The sequence below is a fragment of the Anomalospiza imberbis genome, chromosome 4 (assembly GCF_031753505.1).
Source record: "Anomalospiza imberbis isolate Cuckoo-Finch-1a 21T00152 chromosome 4, ASM3175350v1, whole genome shotgun sequence".
NCBI lineage: Eukaryota > Metazoa > Chordata > Aves > Passeriformes > Viduidae > Anomalospiza > Anomalospiza imberbis.
The window spans coordinates 23582905-23605626 of record NC_089684.1 but is presented as its reverse complement, the minus strand read 5'-3'; the positions used below and the strand labels follow the sequence as shown (position 1 = coordinate 23605626).

Below are 22722 nucleotides of genomic sequence, written 5' to 3'. Positions count from 1 at the left end.
TTGACAGATGGCAGGTAGCCACTCCTAGTCTCCCTCTCCATCATGAGAACACTTACCCAAGTTTGTTACATCTATTAGGCAATGCCCTTGGCTTTTCTTCTTTTTTGTTAACTTTTTGTCATTCCTGTGTTTGTGTGTCAATCTGTCCCCAATTTAGATGTTTATTTTGCCAAATCATTTCCATACATTCAGATAAATGTCATATGCCTGAAATATGCAAAAAGCATTAGACTTCAATCTGGATATAGATATGCTTTTAAATTGATCACAGTGCCATTTTGTGTACAAAACCTAGAGGTTTTGAAATACTTTAAAAAAAAAGTCTGCTTGCTCCTCTATCCAAAGTAGCACAAGACATCATTACCTATTTTTACCTGCACAATAATGCAAGCCAGTTCTCACTACTTCTGTTTAAGGACATGTAGCACTTATTTAAACTTTTGAGAAGGGAGGTGGGAATTTCATTCGTCTAAATCTTGCAAAGCATCAACTTCTGAACCCACCAGTGTCACCAGAATAATTCTGGGGAGAGCACAGCCATTGCAGCCTGAGGAACATCAGCAACCTGTTGGAAAGAAGAAGAGCATGTTCATTAGCCAGATTCTCCAACAACAGCTGACAGCAAATAAGGGATCTCTTCATGTGGGGACATGTTCTTAATTTCTTAGCTTATTATTCACCTAAGGGCAGCCACTGGAGGCATGAACATGTTTTGTGATTTAATCAGAACACAGTATTCTACAACACATATGAGAGATGGGGATTTATTTCCCCTGTTAGTTTGGAGGAAAGAAGGTAGTGATCTTTTCCTGGAGGAACTTTCCACGAATGTGTCTTTCTATTGTTTATATTAAGTGCTACATCAAGAGTGCATACACGTTCACAACATCATATTTCACACAATTTTATTTATAAAATTGTAATTATCTAACAAATTGCATATAAAATGATTTACTTCAAGTAAATACAGAATACTGCACGACTATTAAAACTATTGTATTGTCCATCATAAGTGTATTAAAACATTCCTAAAAAATGTCTCTATTAAAAAACAAAAACCCAAGAACACAAGTAGCATGACCAAGACCATTTTCAATAGCTTAAAATGAATTACCAGGAAGTTGCATTAACTTCCTAAGTAGACTCCAGTTACATCCATTGAGATCAGCATGTGATACAATACCACAGTCTAATGCTAAAGATGACAAGTAATACATTATGCACCTGATCTATGCTTTTCTCCTAGACTGAAGGGAACCAGTCTGAAATCAGAAAACTAAAGCTCAAGTCAAACTCTACTGGGCATGCAGTTCTGTTATAGCAATACTTTCAATCAGTAAGTGTAGTTGGCTTTTACAATCAATTTTACAACTGATAAAAAAGGAACACAAGAGAATACATTCGTATAAAAAGGAATGATACACAAAGGGTAAATATTGACACCTTGCTGTACACCTTCAGATGAACAAGAGAGAAATATTCAGATGGAACTAATCTGGAATATATGTATCAGAAATGGATCTGAGTCACAAACCCACATCCCAGTCCTCCCAGAGCTCTAGGTCCATCTCTACTATGTACACAGCGTGAACATGAACACACATACAGATGGAGCTTTTTATTAACACACTTATATTGCCAAAACACAAAAGACAGCTAGTAGTGCTGCCTTGTGTACGCTAGTAGTACTTCTTAGTATACTGCATGTTAAGGGAGACAGATGTTTTATTTCTTTTTCTCAAGGGACAAAATTTGGTAGCAAATGGATCAGTGTAGTAATATTTCATTTGTTTTAGGCAGTTTCATCATTTGTTACGGGTATCTGGAAAAGATTCAGAGAAAAAACAAAAATGGGAGGAATTGGAACATTCAGCAGCGCTTGATGCCTTTTGAGGTCTAATCTCCTTCCCAGGTATTTACAGAACTGCTATTTCAATGCACCCAAAAGACATACACAGCAAGAAGGGAAACAGAATCAAAAATTTAGACAATAGTTTCTTTCATAACCAACCATATTAACCAAGACCAATTTTAACAAGGGCATCTCTAAAGTAGTAAAAACACAGATTGACATCCAGGACAGTTCTTATAGCACCATGTTTAGTCCTGCCACAAGTAATGGCAACCTCCCATAACTTGTAGGAGGTGCTGCCACCAACTTTCCACTTTACAGTCGAATGCTGTTCTAATGCCAAGCAGCAAAGGTGAAAGCAAAGGGAGGCCCTGCCATTAACCAGGGCCCGAAGGGCTGGCCAGGGCTTCACCTTCCTCAGGAGCAGCCACCCACCCACTGGGCAGACACTGAGCATGGGCAGCTGAGGCAATCCTGCTGCTCCATCAGGGTGAGGGACAGCCCAGACAAACACTCGGGACTCTCTTGATGGACACCTTTCCTCTCCATTATAAACATTTTCAGGGTGAAAAGCAGTCATGTGCAAGAATCATTTAATCTGCATGCTACTATTTACATTTCAAACACTATTTACACACCAGAACTGCAATGAGCATCTCTCTCAAAGGGGAGAGAAGAAGGCTTTCGGGACAGAGTACACTTGAGCAAGCACCCCCACAGCTTCAAACTCTTAAGGGGCATAATCAAAATTATGGATTTTAAGCAAAGAGATCCTACTGCTACCAAAATAGACACAAAGAGATGAATCAAACATTTATCCATTAGGCTATTAATAAAAAAAAAAAACCCAAACCCAAACAACAGAAAGGCCTGTGACTACAAAGGGTATTTAGAAAGCAGAGGAGCAAGGACTGTGATGCCCTCTGGCAGGATTCAATGGGATATATGGAAATAGCTTTAAAGCCAGTGCTGCTGCTGAGCTACCAGAGTCCTCGTTAGCAATGCCACTACTCCACAGGAATCACCCAGCAAACAGAGCTGTTTCCCACTCCGTAAAGCTGACAACAAATCTCTGAAAAACTACTGCACATTAAAGATAATTAGACTGATCTCTGAACTCATATGTACCCCACCACCACACCAGGCAGCTAGAAATTGCTATGGAGTCCTAACGCCTACCACATCTTATTGCTTTAGACACTGAGCTCACGTAGCCAGCAGTTGTGCTTTAGTTGCAGTTCACGTGAACTTTTCAAAGTTTCCTGGAAAAAGGTTTGCTTGTATTTGGCAGGCTCTGACAATAATACATTGATTTCCAAGGCCTCCCACAAGCTTTCCAAACTGTACACCTAAACTGCTGAGTACCTGTTGATGGGACATTTCTAGGACACCTTACCTGATCTGTAGACAAAAAAATGTGGGGTTTTAATGTGTAACAGACAGCTAATCTTAAACATTCAGTGCATATCGATCAAACAATGCAAAAATGAGTAAATAAGTATCTCTTGGGAATGAGGGAGCGAGAAGGATTAACATCCACAGCAAAAGACAAGCTCTAGAAAAGTAAGTTATCTAGTGGTTTTTGTAAGAACAGTCAGTCATTCTGGGATTCAGCAGAAGTGTTGCACATTTGTATGTAGACGTACTAGTTGCGAGAACAAGAATTGCTCAGCTTGGAGCATTTACCCTCCTATCAGTCTGACACTGCCAACTGCACAGCCAGCAGACTGGAACTCGGAGAACAGCGTGACAAGACAGAAGGCCAATACAGTACAACTGCAGAGATTCAAGTAGAAAAATGAAGTTATCTTCAGAAACTCAGAGCAGCAATAGCAGTATTCAAGATCAGCGGCAACAAGGAATGTTTCTGTAATTAGGCCTTTTGTTTTCCCTCCAAACCAAAGCCCAGGATTACAATCAAGGCTCTTTGGTGGAGCGGTTATTTCCTCAACCCCACTTCCCTGATTCCTCCCTGCACCATTTTGTCTCAGTGCAGCAACACTGGTGCTGCTGATGATCTGTCTGTCCTATCAGGCAAAATGATATGTCCCTCTGGGGGAAAACAACCAGTAACTCCTCAAGTCGAGGAGTGGCTAAGAAAAACATAACGCTGTGCTGAGGTGGAACCAACTTTATTAAGGACAATGAATTATAATTACTTTGAAAGGCTTTAAAAATATTCTGAGTCATGGCTGGCCTTTAACAGCAGATACCAAGGGATATGGAGGCTGCCTGATTCAGAGCCAGTCAGTGGGAGTTAACCAGAACAAGATGAGGTAATGCTCAAAGATGGGAGGACAACAGGTCTGTCTGAGGCATCTGTGAAGCACCAGCATGCCCATCACCAGCCTTCAAAGGGGAGAAAAATCATGGCCAACTAAAGCACAGAAAGGCAAAATGTGCAAGGGTATGTATATTCATTTGTTTAAGTGTCACAGGACCAAAAAGGGCCTTAACAAGTCACCGGATCAGCCTTCTATCTATCCCCCAGAATAGGGAAGCTCCGAAAGCAATGTGTTCCTCTCTTCCACTCCATATACCTCCTGGTTTAGGAAACTCAACTCAGAAAGATGTTACATTCTTACAAGGAGGTGCTACATACCCTTTGCCACTGTCTGACCAAAGCATGACCACAGCTTTCAGGACTAGTATGGAGATACTGAGAAGGGTCATAAAACATGCTAAATTTATACAAAGTGCAATAAACTATCCAAAGCCATGGTCAGGTCTTAAAGTTCACTATTATTAGTGAAGAAGAACAAATCAAAAGTGCTAAGCTGGATGGAGCCTGATTTAAGTCTTCTCCACTATTTGTGCTTTTTCCCACATTCTGCTTTCTTGTGTCCAATTCAAAAGGGTCTGTCTTAGCTGATCCTAATAAATGCTTCTATTTTAAGACTTTTATTCTGTTGCTTCAAGAAAGCTCTTTGTTGCCTTTAGAGCAAGAAAAGAAGACATCTCCATAGCATGGATTTTTTCACTGGAGGTAAGCATTTACTCTGACAAAAACTGTTCTCTCCAACTTCCAAGAGAATGGGAAATGATCTTTCCATAATCACATGCATTTATCAATAAATAAGTTTGAATTAGACTGTATTAAAACATATGCACATATTTAAAGCACTGGAGTGTCACAGATTCTTATTCCACAGCTCATGCAAGTAAAAAGAATTAAAGAAAAGAAAATGAAAAAAAGACCAAAGCCCCAGCTAGGAACAGACCAAAGAAACAAGCTTTGCATGAGTATGTCAAAGCATTAGTATCAGTGAGATCCCTAAATACATTAGGTTACACTAAATTTCAGAGAAAAAAAGATTTTGCTGTATCAGATAGATAAGTTTTGATTCTTTTAAGTTAATATATAATTCATTCTTTGAATATTATTCTTCACTTGGACCCAACATCCACACTGCTTTCATACATTTATACAGTTATATCCCATCCTTGCCTTAAGAGACTGATATCCAAAGGTATGGCAGCAACCCTTGTTCGTCAAATACAGAACTCCTTTCCCTTCATACAAGAGTGGAGAAGGAAGAAAGATCTTGACAAAATTAAGCAATTCTCCCTTCTGCTGATTCCAACCTCAGAGTACTACAGGGAGATAGTTGGAAGCTTGCATAAAAATAATTTCCCTTGTTTTAAAAACAATTTCTTTTACTGTACAATAGATGCATAGAAAGTTGCTTCCTGCTTCATGGGTTTAGGCCTGTAGCTATGTTTAGCTGTGAAAACAAGAAGATTGTTCCTTTACAGAGTGGTGAGGAGATAGAACATCTCAGGAATATTTGGCAGCTATCAAAGAGCTCATGACATGAAGAATAAACAGCATATCCACAGACTACAACAATGCAACTCTGTCTCACTGAATACACCAATTTAAAAAAGTGTCCACTTGTTACTCAAAATCAAGAATACAGTAGAGATTCACGGCTCAACAGCTTTCAAAGTGGTGGTTTAAAAGAAAAAAAAATTGTCAGTGAGCAGCAGATTTTCAATAGCCCACTCTTCTCTCCCCCACCCCAAAGAAACACAAGTTCACTGCAATATCAGGAACTTAAACTTGAGACTACTTGGGAGAGAAGGCTTCCCTGTCACCCATGTCCATACAGCTTGGTGTCGGAGTGACACACTGGAGGTTTCAGAGGGTTTCGGTTGTCCAGTGTCTTGTTGTGGTTACTTCAGCAGTTTTACCAGCTGGCTCTGACAGCCTCAATGTCGCTAACCAAATTCTGGGCTAAGCATATCCCAAATATCTGGAAGAGACAACAGTTTATTCATTTGGAGCATTAGACGACTTTTCACACAGGCAAACTCCTTAGGTTATACAGAACTTAGATAAGAAAGAAACAACTGAGGTAGAAATTAAATTAACAGTAAATGCTGGAAGAAGGAAGAATATTGCAGAACTCCTGTAACCCCAGTATTTTTATGGTGGCACCGGTTTCTAGTTAATTAACAGTTCTAGTCTTGTTTCAAAGCAACCCTAAAGGCTCTCTACTGCTCATTTAAGCACCACTGGAAACAGTAGGTCTGTACAGGCTTGAAGGTCTCTACATAAGGTTTATCTAACAGTGTTAGTTTCAACCTGCTGAGAGTTGAAAAGAAAAAAAATGTATCTCTGTAGATAAAAATTAAATATTCCTTAACACAAAGCAAGCCTCATACATTTAGTGCCCACTGCTAAAACCCACAAACATGCAGCTGGCACTGCTTTTCCCATTCTCATATACAGTTTCCTCTCTCACAAATTCACTTTATCTATTATTCCTCTGTGCAATTCATTCCAGGGAACATGATGTTTACCTGCAGTAATGCTATCCCAATGAATATACCAGCAACTATGGTAAGGTTGTCCTGCAACCATTTCTCAAACTGAGGGACACAGCCTTTAGTGTAGATAACAATCTGCTGATCAACTTCCTGCCAAGGAGAAGAGGGAAGAAAACAGAGAATTAAATTCAACTACACCATCAGCAGAACAATCTCCTCTTGCAGTAGGGATTCAAATCCTTAACATACCACATTAAGAAGGAAAAAAAAAAGCTTACTGGTTTTTGCCTTGCATCGTAGCCACACTGAGTATTAATAACATCTTCCTAGAGGAGAGAGAGAGAAAGAGAGAAGAGAGGCAATCAGTAAAATGTCTCCCAATCACCTTCTCCCAACTCCTCGGAGTTAGTCCTGTACGCAATAAGACAAATCACCCGAACATTGGTTAGCATATTGCTTTAATAAAAAACCTTCCTCCTTCACTCTGCACTATTAATTATTTGCAGCAAACAAGAGCATGCAGTAAAAAAAAACTTATCTCTCAAGTCAGCAAGCTGGGAAAACCAGCCCTCCACCTGGGTGAACTCCATGTTCCAGATACAAGCATTTAGTAAAATAAAAGGACTAGGGAACATCTATGCTACGTGAAAGAACCTTCTGCTGAAAAAGTTCTGTCTGTACTAAAAAATATGCCAAGAGTATTGTTGTCATTTGCAGGGTTCAGTCTGTGCAGAATGAAGAGGTGGCATGGGGCAGTTATGTGTCAGAAGCTGAAAGTTCTTTCTGAAAATGTCTCTAGAATTATTTACAGTTCCTTACCAAAATCCTGAAAGAATAAATAACAGATGGAGTAATGCCTGTTCTTTCTTATAGGATCTTGATACCAATGGGAAAGGAGGGGGTTTTCCTACTCCGTTTCCTTTAGTACTCCCAAAGCTCAGGTAAAAAAATAGGCTCTGGCAGACTTTCCCTAGTGAATAAGTGCTTTCCATTGGCAGTTGAAGCTGTATTTTTATTTTGTATACAGTTATTTCATGGTAATAAAATGAAGCATGAAACTTTTGACATCAGCCACAATGGCAGCAAAATATTGTTACTGACTTATCATATAATGACAGTGAGTAGAAGAAGGAGTACTCAAAGTGAGAAAATCAGCCAATCTTAGCTAGGTATACCAAACACCACAATTTAATCAAATTGTGGGAAGTGAGAAAGACAAGCAGTGTCTTTGGATGAATTTTAAAAAGCAGCCATATGGAAAAAAGTATCTCCTATCAGCATGAAAGCTCCTCTGTTTCCTCACTTCGCAGGATGTCCAACAGGTCGCATTCCATCAGCTGCCAAAACCGGATTCCTTTAATGGACCTTCAAAATTCAAGTAACTTGTATCTCCTAATGAGATGAATGCTTCTGTTCTGGGACCTACGTGCCACAGACTACAAGGATGCAAAAGCACCTAAGATTCCGACAGAGGAATTTTAAGTTTCCTTCCTTGTACTAAATGCCTACTTGCTTCATGATTAATGTCTTCTACCTTTAACCTTGCAATTTGTTAACCAAAAGAAGGTATGAAAAATGCAATGGAAATAAGTAAGTTTTCTAGACTTGCCTGGGCAAGCATTTGGAACACTTCAACCTCCTTAACTACATCAAAATGAACTATGGTAGTCAAAATTTGTTTCAAGAAACTTATCTTAGCCTGCCTTAAACTTACCACTTTCTGATTCAAGCTAGACTAAAAACCGTAAGTCATCCATGTAACTGTTTGCATCAGTCCAACACTGAAACCTAATTCTAAAAGGGACAAATTTGCTTTCCCAAAGAATAAACCTGTGTTTATCACTGCAACTGAACCAATCACAGCTTGGTTACAATTATTTTACTTGTATGCATAACTTCTAATGTTTTCTAGTTTTAAAGGCCATTAAAGTTGTTTCCTTACAGTGAATGAGATTTATCTCTAAGTTTCTGGTTGCTGCATCACACCCTAACGAACTGCATAGCCATTTACACAGCTGAGAGAAAGAGAGAACTTTAGGATGGATTATGTATTTATAGGATTACCTTGTACTGCTGTCACTGGTTTGGTTTTGTAACAACTATATTTTTAAAACCGGGTTGTGATGACCTCTGTGTGGGTGGGTGGGCAGATAGGCAAACAGCAGAGGGAATCCTAAGCATAAGGTAATGTTTGAGCCTAACCTACATTTTGTTTTAATATCCCATTAGAATATTTTCAGCTATGTTTGTGAGAAAAATTCAAACTACTGTGAAGTCACGATCACTGCAGAGGAACCAGAACCAGCTTGTGCAAGTGGCAGTGCCTTATCAGGAGAGGGGGAGAGCAGCAGCAACTGGATGCCAGGAGCAGCAACTGCATTTGCATTATTAGCAAGGCAGGAAGCACCTGAGGTGCCTTTTGGCAACTTGCCTAACTTCAGACTGTGCTAGACTAATACATTCAAGGAACTATAAGTCATTCCAGGTGAAGACAAAGCCACAGCTGAATTGCTAGATAACAAAAGCACTCAAAGCCAGATTCTTTCAAGCTGTATAAAGTCAAATGAATCCAGTGCTAGGTACGTAACAGTTTCCATGCACACACCCATCCCTGCTCCAAGCCTCTCCTTGTTGGTGAACTGATTCGCTACATTTTACTCTTCTTTATCATATCCATATTAGCAATGCATGGCTCCAACATTTTCCACTTGATGATCCAGAACTATAAATATTTTAAAAGACAAGAAAATTTACCTAAAAGCTGCTCCCACAAACAATTTTTGACCTTTCAAGTCTGATTTCAGGTGACTGTAGGACAGGTAGTAATTTTAAAGGTTAAAAAAGAGTATGTAAAGACACCCATACCCAACTGAAGATTCTAATGCCAACGAGTCAGACTGTCATTCATTACCATACCTGGCACAAACTGGGTCAAACTGGCTTCAGCCAGGATACTGCATTAAATAATGAATAATACCTCCTTTAAAGTGTCTGATCATAAGGGTTCCTGTTCTGATGAATTGCAATTGAAAGCTCACATCCTTCAATTCATTAAGTGCTTCTCCTTTTCATACTTGCTAAAATTAATATGTATGCTCAGCCAAGCTCATGGTTCTCTCCTTCTAACAAAAGCCACAAACAATGAAGACTTAAGTTATCTTATGAGTTTTGCTGACTGCAGAAAAGTTAGTGATTAAAGTGAGCTGCAAAAGCAAAAAAAAATATATATATGGTGAGAAGTTAATAATTAGGCTAAATTTCCAGAAATAAAAAAGGAAAATCTTGAAGCATTATTTACGACTGGAACAGCACACCCATCCTACCCTCTAGACAGTCACTTACAGCAGGGTCTTTAGTACAGCAAGAGAATGGCACACCACAGCGCTCTCGGCTCGCGTTGGAATCTGTACAATTGAAGTAAATATTAAGGTTCCAGTCATCAGCTCCAAAAGCCCCACAGCACTGCCACTAGAACAAAAAAAAGAAGAGCTTAAATTTCAGAATGAAAATTTCAGCATTAGTAACATGCATCGCTGCTGCCAGTTTCCCTCTAGCTTTCAAAACAAAATCTGAGACTCCCACTGCTTTTATTGAAACTGTCTTTTTGTGTTTGGTTGGGGATTTTTGTAATTTTTTAGAAATACCACTCCAAATGGCTAAGTTGTTGCAAAGTTATCATGTGATTAAAGTTGCATTCACACCCAGCTATGCTGCTCTCTGGAGAGACACCCATGGGTGAGCTGGTAAGCCTACACAATACCACAGAGTTGCACAGGCCTACAAGTTCAGGCCCAAGGCACAGTAGAGCCAAGAGAACAATATTCTGTCCAGCCTAATGAGCCCTGGATTTTCAAAAAAACAAGCTCCAAGGGCTACACTGGCATAGCTACTCCTTTTGCCAGTTTGGGGGGAGCTTTGCCTGGCTGTACATCAGACAGCATGGACACGTTGTTCCCTGAGCATCCATACAAAGAATGGATTGGAGACCAGTGAAACACCGATGGCTTACAGCATTTAAGGAGCTAGACCAATGAACTCATCTATGTCAACTTAAAAAACCCAACATTTTAAAAAGCATTGGAATAGCCATTCTCTCCTTCTAGATGTAGCAGTTCTCTTTGCAACACCTGACATGTTGTCTTTATGCACTATCTCTACTGGTTGAAGAAGTAACTCATTCTCACAACTCGTGCTGCCCCTGGCTGAGTGCTAATCCAGTTAGGAGAGAAAGCCTTAGGAAGTCACTGCAAATTTGGACTGTAGCCTTTGGCTGCATACAAGTAGATCACTACTTTCAGTTTGTAGTGACCTCCGACCTTCTTGCAAAAGATTCAAAACAGTGCAAGTATCCACATCCTCTTACTTACCATTTTTCCCCCAGGCACAGAGAAGCAAATCAAGTATTGAAACTATTTTAATTGCAGAATGTACAAAAACTGGTAAACATTAATTCAACCAACACTCAGTCATGTTAGCCACACAGTGACAGATTCAAAGAGGACTTCATCAACACCGGCCAGAACTGAGTACTGGAGAGGGAAGATACTGGCAGACCTTGTGTGCAAAAGTCGGTGCAAGATTTCTTTACACACACTGATAAATTACAGAGCTTAACCTGCACAAACAGGTGCACTACTGGTTTCACCCTCCCTCTCAAGTGCAGATGTGGCATCACTTAGAGGTGTCCTACAAGAACGCTACAAGTGGCCCACTTCATTAGGCTTATTCCATTAAGCCTAATTCAGAAGAAATAAAATTGTAGTTTCACTTGGACCAACTAAATACCTCTGCCACTCTGCAGTGTGGTGTAGCACTTCTAATGTTGCTAAAACTACACCAACATTCATCTTAGGACCAAATGAAGCTTAGAAAATGAGTAATTTCGTAAACAGATGTGATAGCTTCTACAATAAAGTATTTAAACTTTGACACATTATCTCTAAGTCTTCAAGAAAAATCACCCCAACTCTCCATCTTGTTTAAAGCAGTCATACATCCATAAAGCCACTTTACATAAGTGCTGTATGTTTGCAGTTCTGTAGAAACAAATATAAATATATTCAAAGGCATTATATGCTAGAATATTTCTGTTGCTCCTTGAAGAAACAGAACAGATGGAAATTAAAAAATAAAAGCAGGTATTTCTTAAAAGTAAGCTTTACAAAAAAAATGAACAGTCCAACTTACATATTCCTGTGTGAAGTCTATGAGGTTTTGTAAATCAATGTCATCTCGGTATGCTCTGATGTTGTTGTTTATAAAGAAATACAGCTGGTCCTTTATCCAGTCTTTGAAAACAAATGCTAGAACACCAGCAGTGAGCTCCAAGAAGAAAATAATTCCAAGAAATACAGAGAACTATGAAGAAAATTAAAAAGGCTAAAATTATTTCCCTTTATGACCAAAACTTTTTCAAAGCTCAGTTATATCCAGAGATAAGGCTTTTATCTGTTTCAGTGCAAGTTCAAGCCATTTTGGCACATAGGAAATTTTAAATTAAAAACACACCATTTTTATTAGAGGTGTAGCACAGAAATCTTAATTCTATTCTAACAAGTAACAAAAATGCTAACAAATGGCCAAACCTTGGACATTTAACTGAGATTTCAAAGACAAACAAAGAGAATTCAGTGTAAATTTCAAGACACAGCTAGTCACCACCACATGTATGGCCCTTGAAAACCAGTCTTAAATTTCAACATAGGCGCTTACATTTCAGAAGGCATAAACAACCAATGTAAAATGTGCCAGTAAAATGCTTTCTACATGACTTTGCTTTAGATCCTCTACTGGCAAAGCTTCGCCTAAGCAGACAAAGCAGAAATTGGTAACAGCAGAAATTAATTAATGACTATGTCGGAGCGGAATGTCTATGAAATTACTCACATCCACATTAAAACTAAATGAGACTGCTATTATTAATTCAAATGCAATGGATGCCAAAGGCATTACTAATGATCTGCCACTTTCCCTAAGCATTTCCACTGAGTCCACACTGTTTTAAACCACACAGGGGTCCTAGTATACTGGAAGTCCATCCCATTTGCAACTGTGCCTTTGAGTTTCATTTTAATATGCTCTGTGTGTGTGTTCAGATACATTTTTAATTTCTCCTGCAGCTGCTGTATGGAAAGCTATTTCTGGTACAGCAGATGGGTTCATTTTAGGCAAGCTAAGAGAAGCAAGGAAGAAGAAAATAGTGTTACAAGCTGCTTTATAAATGCCTCGAGAACTGTTACTCACAATTGCCTCCTCCCCTTATACAACATGTCTGTGGGAGCCAAATGTGTCACTTGGAGGTAGTTATTTCACTGGAAGCTTTTTCATGTATATACTAACACTTAATGGTTGTGAAGACACAACTGTGTCCACAGACAGTGCCCACCTCTGGAAATGGGAGTGATGGAGCAAAGAATCTTCTTTACTATAAATCTTCAATTTATCTAAAAGTGAACATGATACTGTTATCCTCATTTTCAAAAGTCACAGGAGGAAGTCTTTAAAAATACAGAACCCAGCTACTTAGCTGAAGAAGTTCTGCATACTGAGGTACATTTGTATAATAGCAGCTCCTTCCCTAACCAACAATCCAGCCCAGAGTTCAAGAAAACTTCCATTTTCTTTCTGCATCCTGGCCATTGCCTCCCCTTCACCTTCCCAGGCCCCAGCACTGAAAGCAATGAAGCCTTTTCCAATTAGCTGAATGGCAGGGACTGAGGCTATCAAGCCAGACTGAGGATATTGTAACAGTCCTATCTCTTCTGTACCATGAGGGGCCCTTGCACAGCACAAGTCAGATGGGTCACATTCACTGCTGCATCTACATCCCTCATATTTCATAGGCAGCTTCTTATGGACTCCAACACAGATTCTCATAAGAAATTTCTCTCTTTTTGTGACAGGGAAGCAAAATGTTAGGCTATATCCATATGAAAAGCAGTACTTCCATGTTATCATTCTTACCATCAATAGTTTTGAGCTTTAAAATAGTTTTGAGCTTTAAGAATACACATCCAGTGAGCACCACAGACTGAAGAACTGTAATCTGTTAAAAGCTAAGTGCTTTCCTGCTACTGTGACACTGGATAACACCTTCCTCTCCAAAATACATTTTAAATGCTTAACACAGTTAAAGAGAACAGAAAACATGGCATGCTACATAAATGAGGAATGTCACAGTTGCAAAAGCTACTTACAAATTTGAGAAGAAAAGTGTTTTCTCGTAAAGCTCCAATGCATCCTGCAAATCCCAAAATGAACATAACTCCTCCTACCACTAGGAAGAGCCAAACAGGATCAAAGCCTCCCAGGTCAGTGATGGAGGAGATATTGGACAGGACTCCCTGAAAAAGAGACAATGCCAAGGGATAAAAACTATGTTCAGCTTTCTGTTGTACAAATTCTGCCTGCATTTTTCTTCTTAAAAAGGAAGAAGATGACAACAAAATAAATGTTCTGCAGTACAGCAAGAAAACACAATTAAGAAAATCTCTGTATCCCAGAAGAGATAAAAAGTGCAATATTGCTGAATCAACATGTGAGTGAGTAACAAAATGTTCTTGAAGAATTCTCTGTGAGAAACCCACAGGGCATTTTCTGCTTATGTAGCTATAAGAAGCAGTGTGCCAGAAACTCAGAACAGATATTTGAACAAAACTTATCTCACTCTTATTACCCTGAGACATATTTTATATACATATACATCATATATGTAAACACCCAGTTACATGTTATATAGAAAAAATGATAAAAGCAATAAAACCACCTTGAATTTAGCATTTATTCTCAGTATTTACAGCAATTGTCAGAAACTAGAAGTGAGGTCCTAGATTGCAGTATCTTGCAACAAAAGTTTTTCAACAAATTTTGACAAACTACATAATCTGGCCAATTCAACTTCAGGCACCTACAGTGTCAAAACGTCATTCTAGAAATAAAGTATGGCTACTGACTAATTAGTTAGCAGGAAAAATTTGAAAATATCAAAGTCTCTTAGTAGGATGAAAGACAATTTAAGAACTTGTCTTGGGAAATCGTTTACACTAACTTAGAATAGACCGATCATATGTTATATCACATATGCTGTGTTTTAGACATGACAGTCAGCACAGTCTGCTTGTAATGCCATTTCTGCCTTGGAAGCAAAGCTTGGGTTGCGACACCAGTAATCCTGAGCAACCATTTTAATTTTTTTAACACATTTTAGGCAGAGTTTGGCTGATGTTGAACAGATGGGTCATATCAAGAAGCAAGTACAAAGTTTACCCAATTCCAGTGTGTTTGCATAGAAACAATTACAGTTTCCTAAGGCTTTTCAGCAGAAAAAAAAAAAATGCTGAAGTTTCACTATTTCTTCATTCCACTCCCCAGTGCTGTAGGTCAATGCAAAGCACACTGCTGTGTTTCCTCACAGAAGCCTGAACTCGGGCTGAGCGCTTTGGACTACTGCTTCCTCTAACTCCTGCACGATGCTGTGGCTTGAGAAGCAGCAACAGAGATCTCTATATCTTCAGCTCCTCATTTGCAAAACTCCACAGTTTGTCCTTTTTCTTATTCCTGTTCATACCCCTTTGTTTCTTTGAAATAGTCCCAAAACAGCAAGAGGTTGTTACCATAACCTCATTTCCAGAATTTAAATTAAGTTTATGATGACTGTTCACAACTGTGGCTTTAGACCTGTGATTATATATGTATATGCACACACACATACTTATTTTGGATCATGCAAAACATATCAATTGTCACGTAACCAATATCTCTAACACATTACTTCATGTAGTCTGCAACCACTTCATAGAGCTTCCCAAGCAAAACTTGAGCAAACAGTAAGTATAGACAGTACTCAAAGCTTTTAATTCTGCAGAAAAGGACAGAGAAAATAAAATATACATGTGAATTTCACCAATGCACACATCAAGGAGCCTTAGAAAAGGCCAAAACCCAAAGAAAAATCAGACTACAACCCAATTCTAAAATACAAACAATAATCCAACGGCATGAATAACATTCACTAAGTATATTCTTTTCCCTCCTACTAGAGAAGGCTATTGCCTGAGAGGGATGGAAAAAAAAAATCACATTCATCACTTTCCTCCTACATCACATACAGTACTAGCCTTACTGACATTCATTAAAAAAGCAAAAAGAGATGTAAGGAACAAAGTAACAGAACTCAGAGCCAGCACTGCTATCAAAGCGGAGCAGTTGACCCATCCCTTTTTCTGGTACCATCTCAGTAAAAAGATGATTCACACCAAGATGAAATGTACACCTACCTGTCATTAACAGTTACATCAACTTGTGTAAAAGTTTTTCCACTACTTTTGTTTCATTACATTTGTTATAGAAAATAAATCCAAGCCACTTTTCTGGCTAAGAATAACAAGCAATATAAACACAATAATCCAACAACACAAAATCTTTGAGAAAATCAAGGCCTTGGTCCTACACAAGTCAAGAAGCATGAGCTCTGCCTCAAGGGGAAAAACAAGTACTAAAATTATTTATTCACAAAATTTTAAATTCCTTTTCTCTGTGCTTACATAGCTACCATAAGATGAGAATAATTTCTGCCCTAAAGGAAGCACTACTACTCTTTTCTTTTAACATTAGCCAATTTTTGAATTAATGGACTGTGGTGTAGAAGAGTGAAAAATGCTAGTCACTGGAGAAAGGATGTTGCCTTTGTTATTACTTGTATTTAATTTTTTAAAAATCCAAAAAAAGATGAAGATTTAAATCTCTCTTCATAAGACACTGTGTCTTTCCTTAAAAACAAAGCAAAAAAATCAAATAAATCAACAAAAAACTCAAAGCAAATTACTACACTAAATTAACTTCTTTCCATATGAAAGTAGTCAAATTCAAACAGAAAGAAATCCAAGTAAAATTCAGGTCACAATTGTGGACAATACTGTTAGAGAAGACAGTCATAATACGAAAGCGCTGGTAAGAAACATACCACTTTGTATTTTGTTACAGTCACATAAAATTCAACAGCCACAAAATTTATTGAGCCAGTTTTATACTGTTTTTCCACTCCTGTCACTTTTCCCTTTACTTGATTTTCTAGAACTGCCAGGCTCTTAGCAGCCTTTAATGTCACATGTTGGCTGGCCATTCCTCAGGGTAGCTGTGTTCCAACAAAAACTGCATAGATCAACACAGGCTTTATCTGCCATTGTTTGCTGTCCTTGGAAAGCACCTTTATGTGCATCTGTTGCTAGTCCACATATGGCATTCATAAACCTAACTTGGATAAATCCCAAATAACACATCCTGACAATGTAAATCACATACTGCTTAATTCTTGTTTTACTCCATATGCTCTCTGCATATGAACCTCAAGTTATCAGTATTCTGTAGAGACATCTTAGGATACACAATCTTCAGAGAGGTTTTGTCAATAGAACAATAGCTAGCAGTGGGAATGAGAAACAGACAATGCTCTGTGATTACAGCTTGAGATACGCAGAAGTAGTCTAATAGAAGATTACTGCTTCCTCCTTAGAATACAGTTTTTCAGTCTTGTACTCTGGACACTTACAAATAAGCTCTCTGAATAGATGCAGCAGTGCACTACCCTGAAGAAAAGCATATTTTGCTTCAAGCAGCAGGGCAACAACTGGGGAATAATATCTCATTTTATATTGTTAAGAAGATCTAAATGTACAGTCCTCTAGGCACATACCCTTCCTATCCACTACAAGTTTCTATAATGCCTACTACACCTACTAACACAACATCAAATTCTTTTTGTCTGCAACAGCTACTCCTGGGAAAAGTATGACACAGATGTACAAACATCTGGTAGTGACCAATTCTGTCTTCAACCTATCTTTAGCCAAAAGAAGAAGGAAACATTTCCAGAGGTGCTTGAGCAGAAGATCAGTAATCTCATATTCTAACACTGCACCCTCCACAACGTGCTCTGAATCCTCAGGCTGAGCAGTCAGTTGTGGAATATATGGTGACTGTTCACTTTTCTCATGCATCAATGCAAGACCTAAACAAACCACCTGTAAATACTTTCAAGTAAAGCTTTCTACAAATGGAAGGTATTTTTCCTCAGCAATATTGCTGCAGTTGCCCACTACAACCATGACTGTTAAATTGTTGCGAGTACTCTTCCTCAAGATGTATTGTCCTTTTGAAGTATGGTTATTTTTGAGGTACACACACATTGCTTCTTTGGTAGTTTAGGCATGTGTGTAATCTGTATTGGCACAAAATGCTTTGTTTGTACAAAGCTACATACTCAAGTAATTTACTTCTCACTATGGTGTCAACCCAGGGCTCTGCTGTAGTCCCACAAGGAGAGCCAGCAGGACATGTTCCCTGGCTGATCTCCAGCTCATCTGTTTGCTGTGTTTCTCCACCCTCCATAGCCTGTTGTACATTACAGTCCATGAGTTGCTATTTAATATTTTAATCCAACGCAAGCCAAAATTTATTTGTTGTAGTGAAACAACAAAAGCCTCATCCATAAGTGAACTAAAATAAGCAACAGTAAAGTTGTGAAAAAAGTTCCTTTATTTATGAAATGTACTTCAGTCATTAGGATACAATGATGCATGGATGGAACAGGAAAGACTGACCCCACATTTCTACCCCATCCCAAATTCAGAAGTCAAATGAAATGGTTAGGACCTGGCTCTTTTCTTCAGCACAAGGGTGCATTCCACCCACCAAGAAATGTGAGACAATCAAGCCAGGCAGAACAAAAAACTCCCGCAGAACTGGTGTATTCGCCTCCTGGTATGTGAGCACAGGTAGGAAAAAAAGCCTGAGAGATGCCTGATAGGTCCTCTGTTGTCATGTTTTCCTCATGGCCAGAGCCCTCCACACTTACAAGCATTTATCTCATTTATAGCTCAAGGGAGAACAAGGCAAAGGGAAAATGCTGGTCTTGAACACAGGAGCTCGTGAACGCCCCCCCGATGTTATAGCTGCACAATAGCTTTCCTTTATCCCATCAATAAAGAATAAGGAAGCAACAGTTACATACAAAAGCAAGAAGGGTGCACACCTCACCCCTTCTCCATCTTTTACTCTTTAAGATCATCAGAACATCTTGTACTACTTTCCAGAGACGGAGCCCTGACTCCAGCTCCTGCCTTTGGTGCACATCTACATTAATATTTCAGGTCAGATCCAGCAGTCCTTTTGAAGTGATCACACACAAGTTGCGCTTCAGCTCACACCTGGAACAATCTCAGAGCACACAAACTGGATTACTTATAAATGAGGATGTGGCCCTGGAACACAGCTCATGCTCCAAACACTAGCAAGCATTCAGTCCACAAGATCACACTAGAACTAGGTAGAAAAGAACTCAAACCTTTCAAAACCTGCAGTGTGCAAGCTGGATCTTCAGCACCACTTCCTCTCCTGTTAGTCACCACTGCCTGCATTTAGCAGTAACAGTCCTCACAGGCTGAGCCCAAAGCCAGACACACATCTTGGCTGCAGCAGTGACCCAGTGTTGTCACACCTACACAATCTGATGCATTCCTGGGTTCCTAAGGGAGTCACAAGTGCACTAACCAACCAGCGACATTTCCAGATCATCTGCTGCTGAACAGCTGCTGCTGTAACAGGCACAGTCGCAAACTGCAAGACAAGGAAGAATGGCTCCAACTGAAAGCACTCCAGGCAGCAGTAATTTTGAAAAGCTGACCCAGTAATGAAAAGTCAAGGCATAATGAGTCAGGAGAATCATCAGCCTGAGAAACAAAGAGGTGATATAATGAGTGTATATGGAATTTGGCCCACAGGATGCATGTAAAAGAAGGGAACTCAACACTACAGGAAGATGGGAGAAATCCACTATTTCTTATTTTCCATTTCCTCCAAGATGGGAAAAAAACCCTTCTCTGCTGCAATATCTCATTACTGGGAGAACAAAAAAACAAAACAAACAAAACCGAACAAACAAACAAACAAAAAAGTGCCCCACACCATACATCCAAGAAATGCAGAAGATCAGAAAAAGATACATCAATACTAGATCTTCTGAAACATCCATTTTTGCAAACAGAGGTTTAGCCTTTTCACAGGCTTCTCTGCAGGACTTAGTATCACTGGCAAAAAGTAACATCTGGGGGTTGATAGTAAATAAAAGTATTTTCAAATGCATGATTTTAAAACAGGAGAATGTCTCTCTGCTTTGTTAGTCATAAACTCCACGCAGTGCCTCCATGCTGTGCATCTGAATGAACACAGGGAACAGAGCAATACTCATTGAAACATGCCAAATTAATTCTACTCCAGAATTTTGTCTCTGCAAGCAAGAGATGGGGATGTTTACAAATCTTATTTCTTTGATTTTTGTTGGCTTTGCATTTCCCACAGCAAACAGTAATAGCAGCAGAACTTTATATTTCCAAGTGTCTAACGGAGGAGAAGAACTAGTCTAGCTTTCTTGTGCTGACATAGAGTTCAAAAGGTGAATAACTAGCATAAATGCATACAAGATACAGATTTTTAGACTTTTCAGTATTAATGACTATAAAGTGTTGGAACACTAGTAAATCACTTAAGAGCCTGCCTGCTTAGATTACACAACTTTATGTACTGAAATTTAAATGAAGTGTAATAGTGAATCCCCTCCTCTCTTCTCCAGTCCTATAAAACCCACACAGAGCCCTGTCTTAGAGGCAAGACATAGGCTTTGGGTATACTTCAACCTACAAGGTACATAGGATATGTGCAATTTCCTCGTTGGCAATAATTTTTGGAAGAACTGTGTAATAGAAATGTATGCACAACAATTATGGAGTGATTAGTGCATCACTCCTTCCTGCTGTCAGCCACCCACTAGGACAATAAGAGAAGTGAGAATTTTTTCTTGAAAACAGCTTTCGTTTTCACTCCAGGGCAAGGAGAGACAGGTTGGATCTAACAAATTGTGATTGTTTCCATGTACAGAGTTTAGCTTGTCCAAGAACACCAAAGCAGACCTAAATCACCTTAGACAAGTAAAAGTCTATCTTAAAATTTCAGATCCAGATTTAGAGCTCCTGCTTAATAAGAATACTATGCTGGCACCCAGAGGTACCATAGTGGTACTCCAAACTGCACACAACTCGACCCCTGAGCTGAAGCAACTTATTGTTGTGCTGATTTAACTGGAAAAGCTGAGAAGCCAAACTCATGCACATTGTCCGCTTCTTCCATTTCTCCCTCTTCATTTCAGTCAACTTCATATACAAACTAAGTTTAATCAACAAAATTTGAAAGATTTCTTTCCTCCTTTAGTATCTCTTACTTTTTCTACCTCCTACTTAAGAGTTTACCCCAAAACCACAGTGCTTTCCTCCTAAAAAGTCCCTCTCAATGGACAATCTTATAAGGTCTCAGAAGACATAACAGCAATTCATCACTTAGGCTCACGACTCTTGAGCATAAATCTCCGGCAGGTAGCCAGGAAGCTTATTTTCCCAAGCACCTATTGGTATCACACCACAAACAGCCTTAAGATCGCAATATCTAATACATACAACCAAGGAGGGAAATCGACATTTTGTACAAGTCTGGTTTATTTTTAAAGAGTCAACAGAAGACATGACTTGAAGTGGTTAAGAAAAACAATGAAATATAAACATTTTCCCCTGCTGCTGAACAAAAGTGCTGCAAGTTGCTGAGGTTTCACACTGACTCTTTGTATGCTGACAATGTTCATGTCACTGTTGCGGGGAGGAGGGTGGAAATCGGCTGCCATGGATGAACTATTTAATGGTGCAAGCCCAAGCCTGGCATGCCTGAAAACACTGTGAGACTGTGACCTATACAGTGCCACCATGTATAGATAGCTTTATTCATCCCCAGAGTTTATTGCCCCCACCCCCAGCTCTCTTTCAGGTTCATGGCTCAGAATGCTAATTGCCCAGCTTTTGTCTAGGGCTGGCTCACTGGCTGTCAAGCCAATTCTATTGCCTACTTGACAAATGAGCTCTTTTGCCTCCCTGCAAAGGCCATAAGGAAGGCCACAAGACTGGATATTGTGCTTTTCTTCTTCACAAGAAAGTTTAAAGGGAAGAATTCAAGCCAACTTAGCAAAAAAAAAAAAGAGAAACTAGGCACCAAGTCCAAAAATCTATCCCAAATTTGTTTTAACCAGCAGCTAATAGGACTCCTGTGAACTCTGGATTATTTTTTACATCCTGCAGTTTTAATGTGACCTGGAACACTATCTTTTTACCTTGAAAAGATTCTGTGAAGCAAAAAAAGTATAAACAAAGTATATACAAGTTGATGGTCGGGTTCATTTGGTCCACCACCAAATGAAGTTTACAGTAGGAGTCCTGAAGACCTACTCCTGCAAAAACCCCTTACAAATTTACACATTACACAACAGCAGTGTCAAGTTCAAGTCTGATAAAGTCAAGTTCATTGGGACAGCAGCAAGTCTTCACAGAATGGCTGAAGTCATCTGGCCACCTAGCTCTGGCTACATAGAACCATGTCCTAATTGCTTTGGAAAAATCTCTAAAGACAGAGACTGCATTCAAATCCTCTCTGGGCAAACTGTGCCAGCACTCAGTCATCCTCACATTATAAAAAAAGGGTGCTCCCTGATGTTCAGGGGAAACACCACCTGTGTTTCATTTTGTGCCCATTGCCTTTGTCACTGGGCACCACTGAAAACAGCCTGGCTCCATTGTCTTTGTGTTCTTCCTTCAGGTATTTCCATACATTAAGATTCCCGAGCCTACTCTTCCCTGGACTAAACAGTCTTAGCTCTCTCAGACTTTCCCTGTAGGAGAGAAGCTCCAGTACCTTAATCATCTACTCAGCCCTTTGCTGAATTCTATAGTATGTCAGCATCCCTCTTGGACTGGAGAGCCCAGAACTGGCCTAGGTGTGGCCTCACCAGTGCTGAATAGAGGGGAGGATTTCCCTCCCTCAACTTGTTGGCAACACTCCTAGTACAGCCCAGGCCACACTCACCTTCTTTGTCACAAGGACACAGTGCTGGCTCATGGTTAGACTTTGTATACCCCAGGTCCTTCTCTGACAAGTGCTTTGTTGTTGTACAGTGTACCATTACAACAGCCCATAACGCCTAAGGGATATCCATCCTAGCCTTAGGCAAG

General features: G+C 39.4%; 1 protein-coding gene across 3 annotated transcripts in view; it reads right to left on the bottom strand.

Moving 5' to 3' along the window:
• Positions 1-888: 888 nt before the first annotated feature.
• The window catches only part of TSPAN5 (tetraspanin 5), an 83741-nt gene continuing 61907 nt past the window's right edge, over positions 889-22722 (bottom strand). For all 3 annotated transcript variants that reach the window (XM_068187531.1, XM_068187530.1, XM_068187529.1), the window contains 6 exons: positions 13822-13968; positions 11813-11983; positions 9968-10093; positions 6904-6951; positions 6659-6775; positions 889-6108 (listed from right to left, as the gene is read on the bottom strand). In XM_068187531.1, the coding sequence (XP_068043632.1) occupies positions 6043-6108; positions 6659-6775; positions 6904-6951; positions 9968-10093; positions 11813-11983; positions 13822-13968 (675 nt within the window). In that variant the 3' untranslated portion in view covers positions 889-6042. The remainder of the gene's footprint in view (positions 6109-6658; positions 6776-6903; positions 6952-9967; positions 10094-11812; positions 11984-13821; positions 13969-22722) is intronic.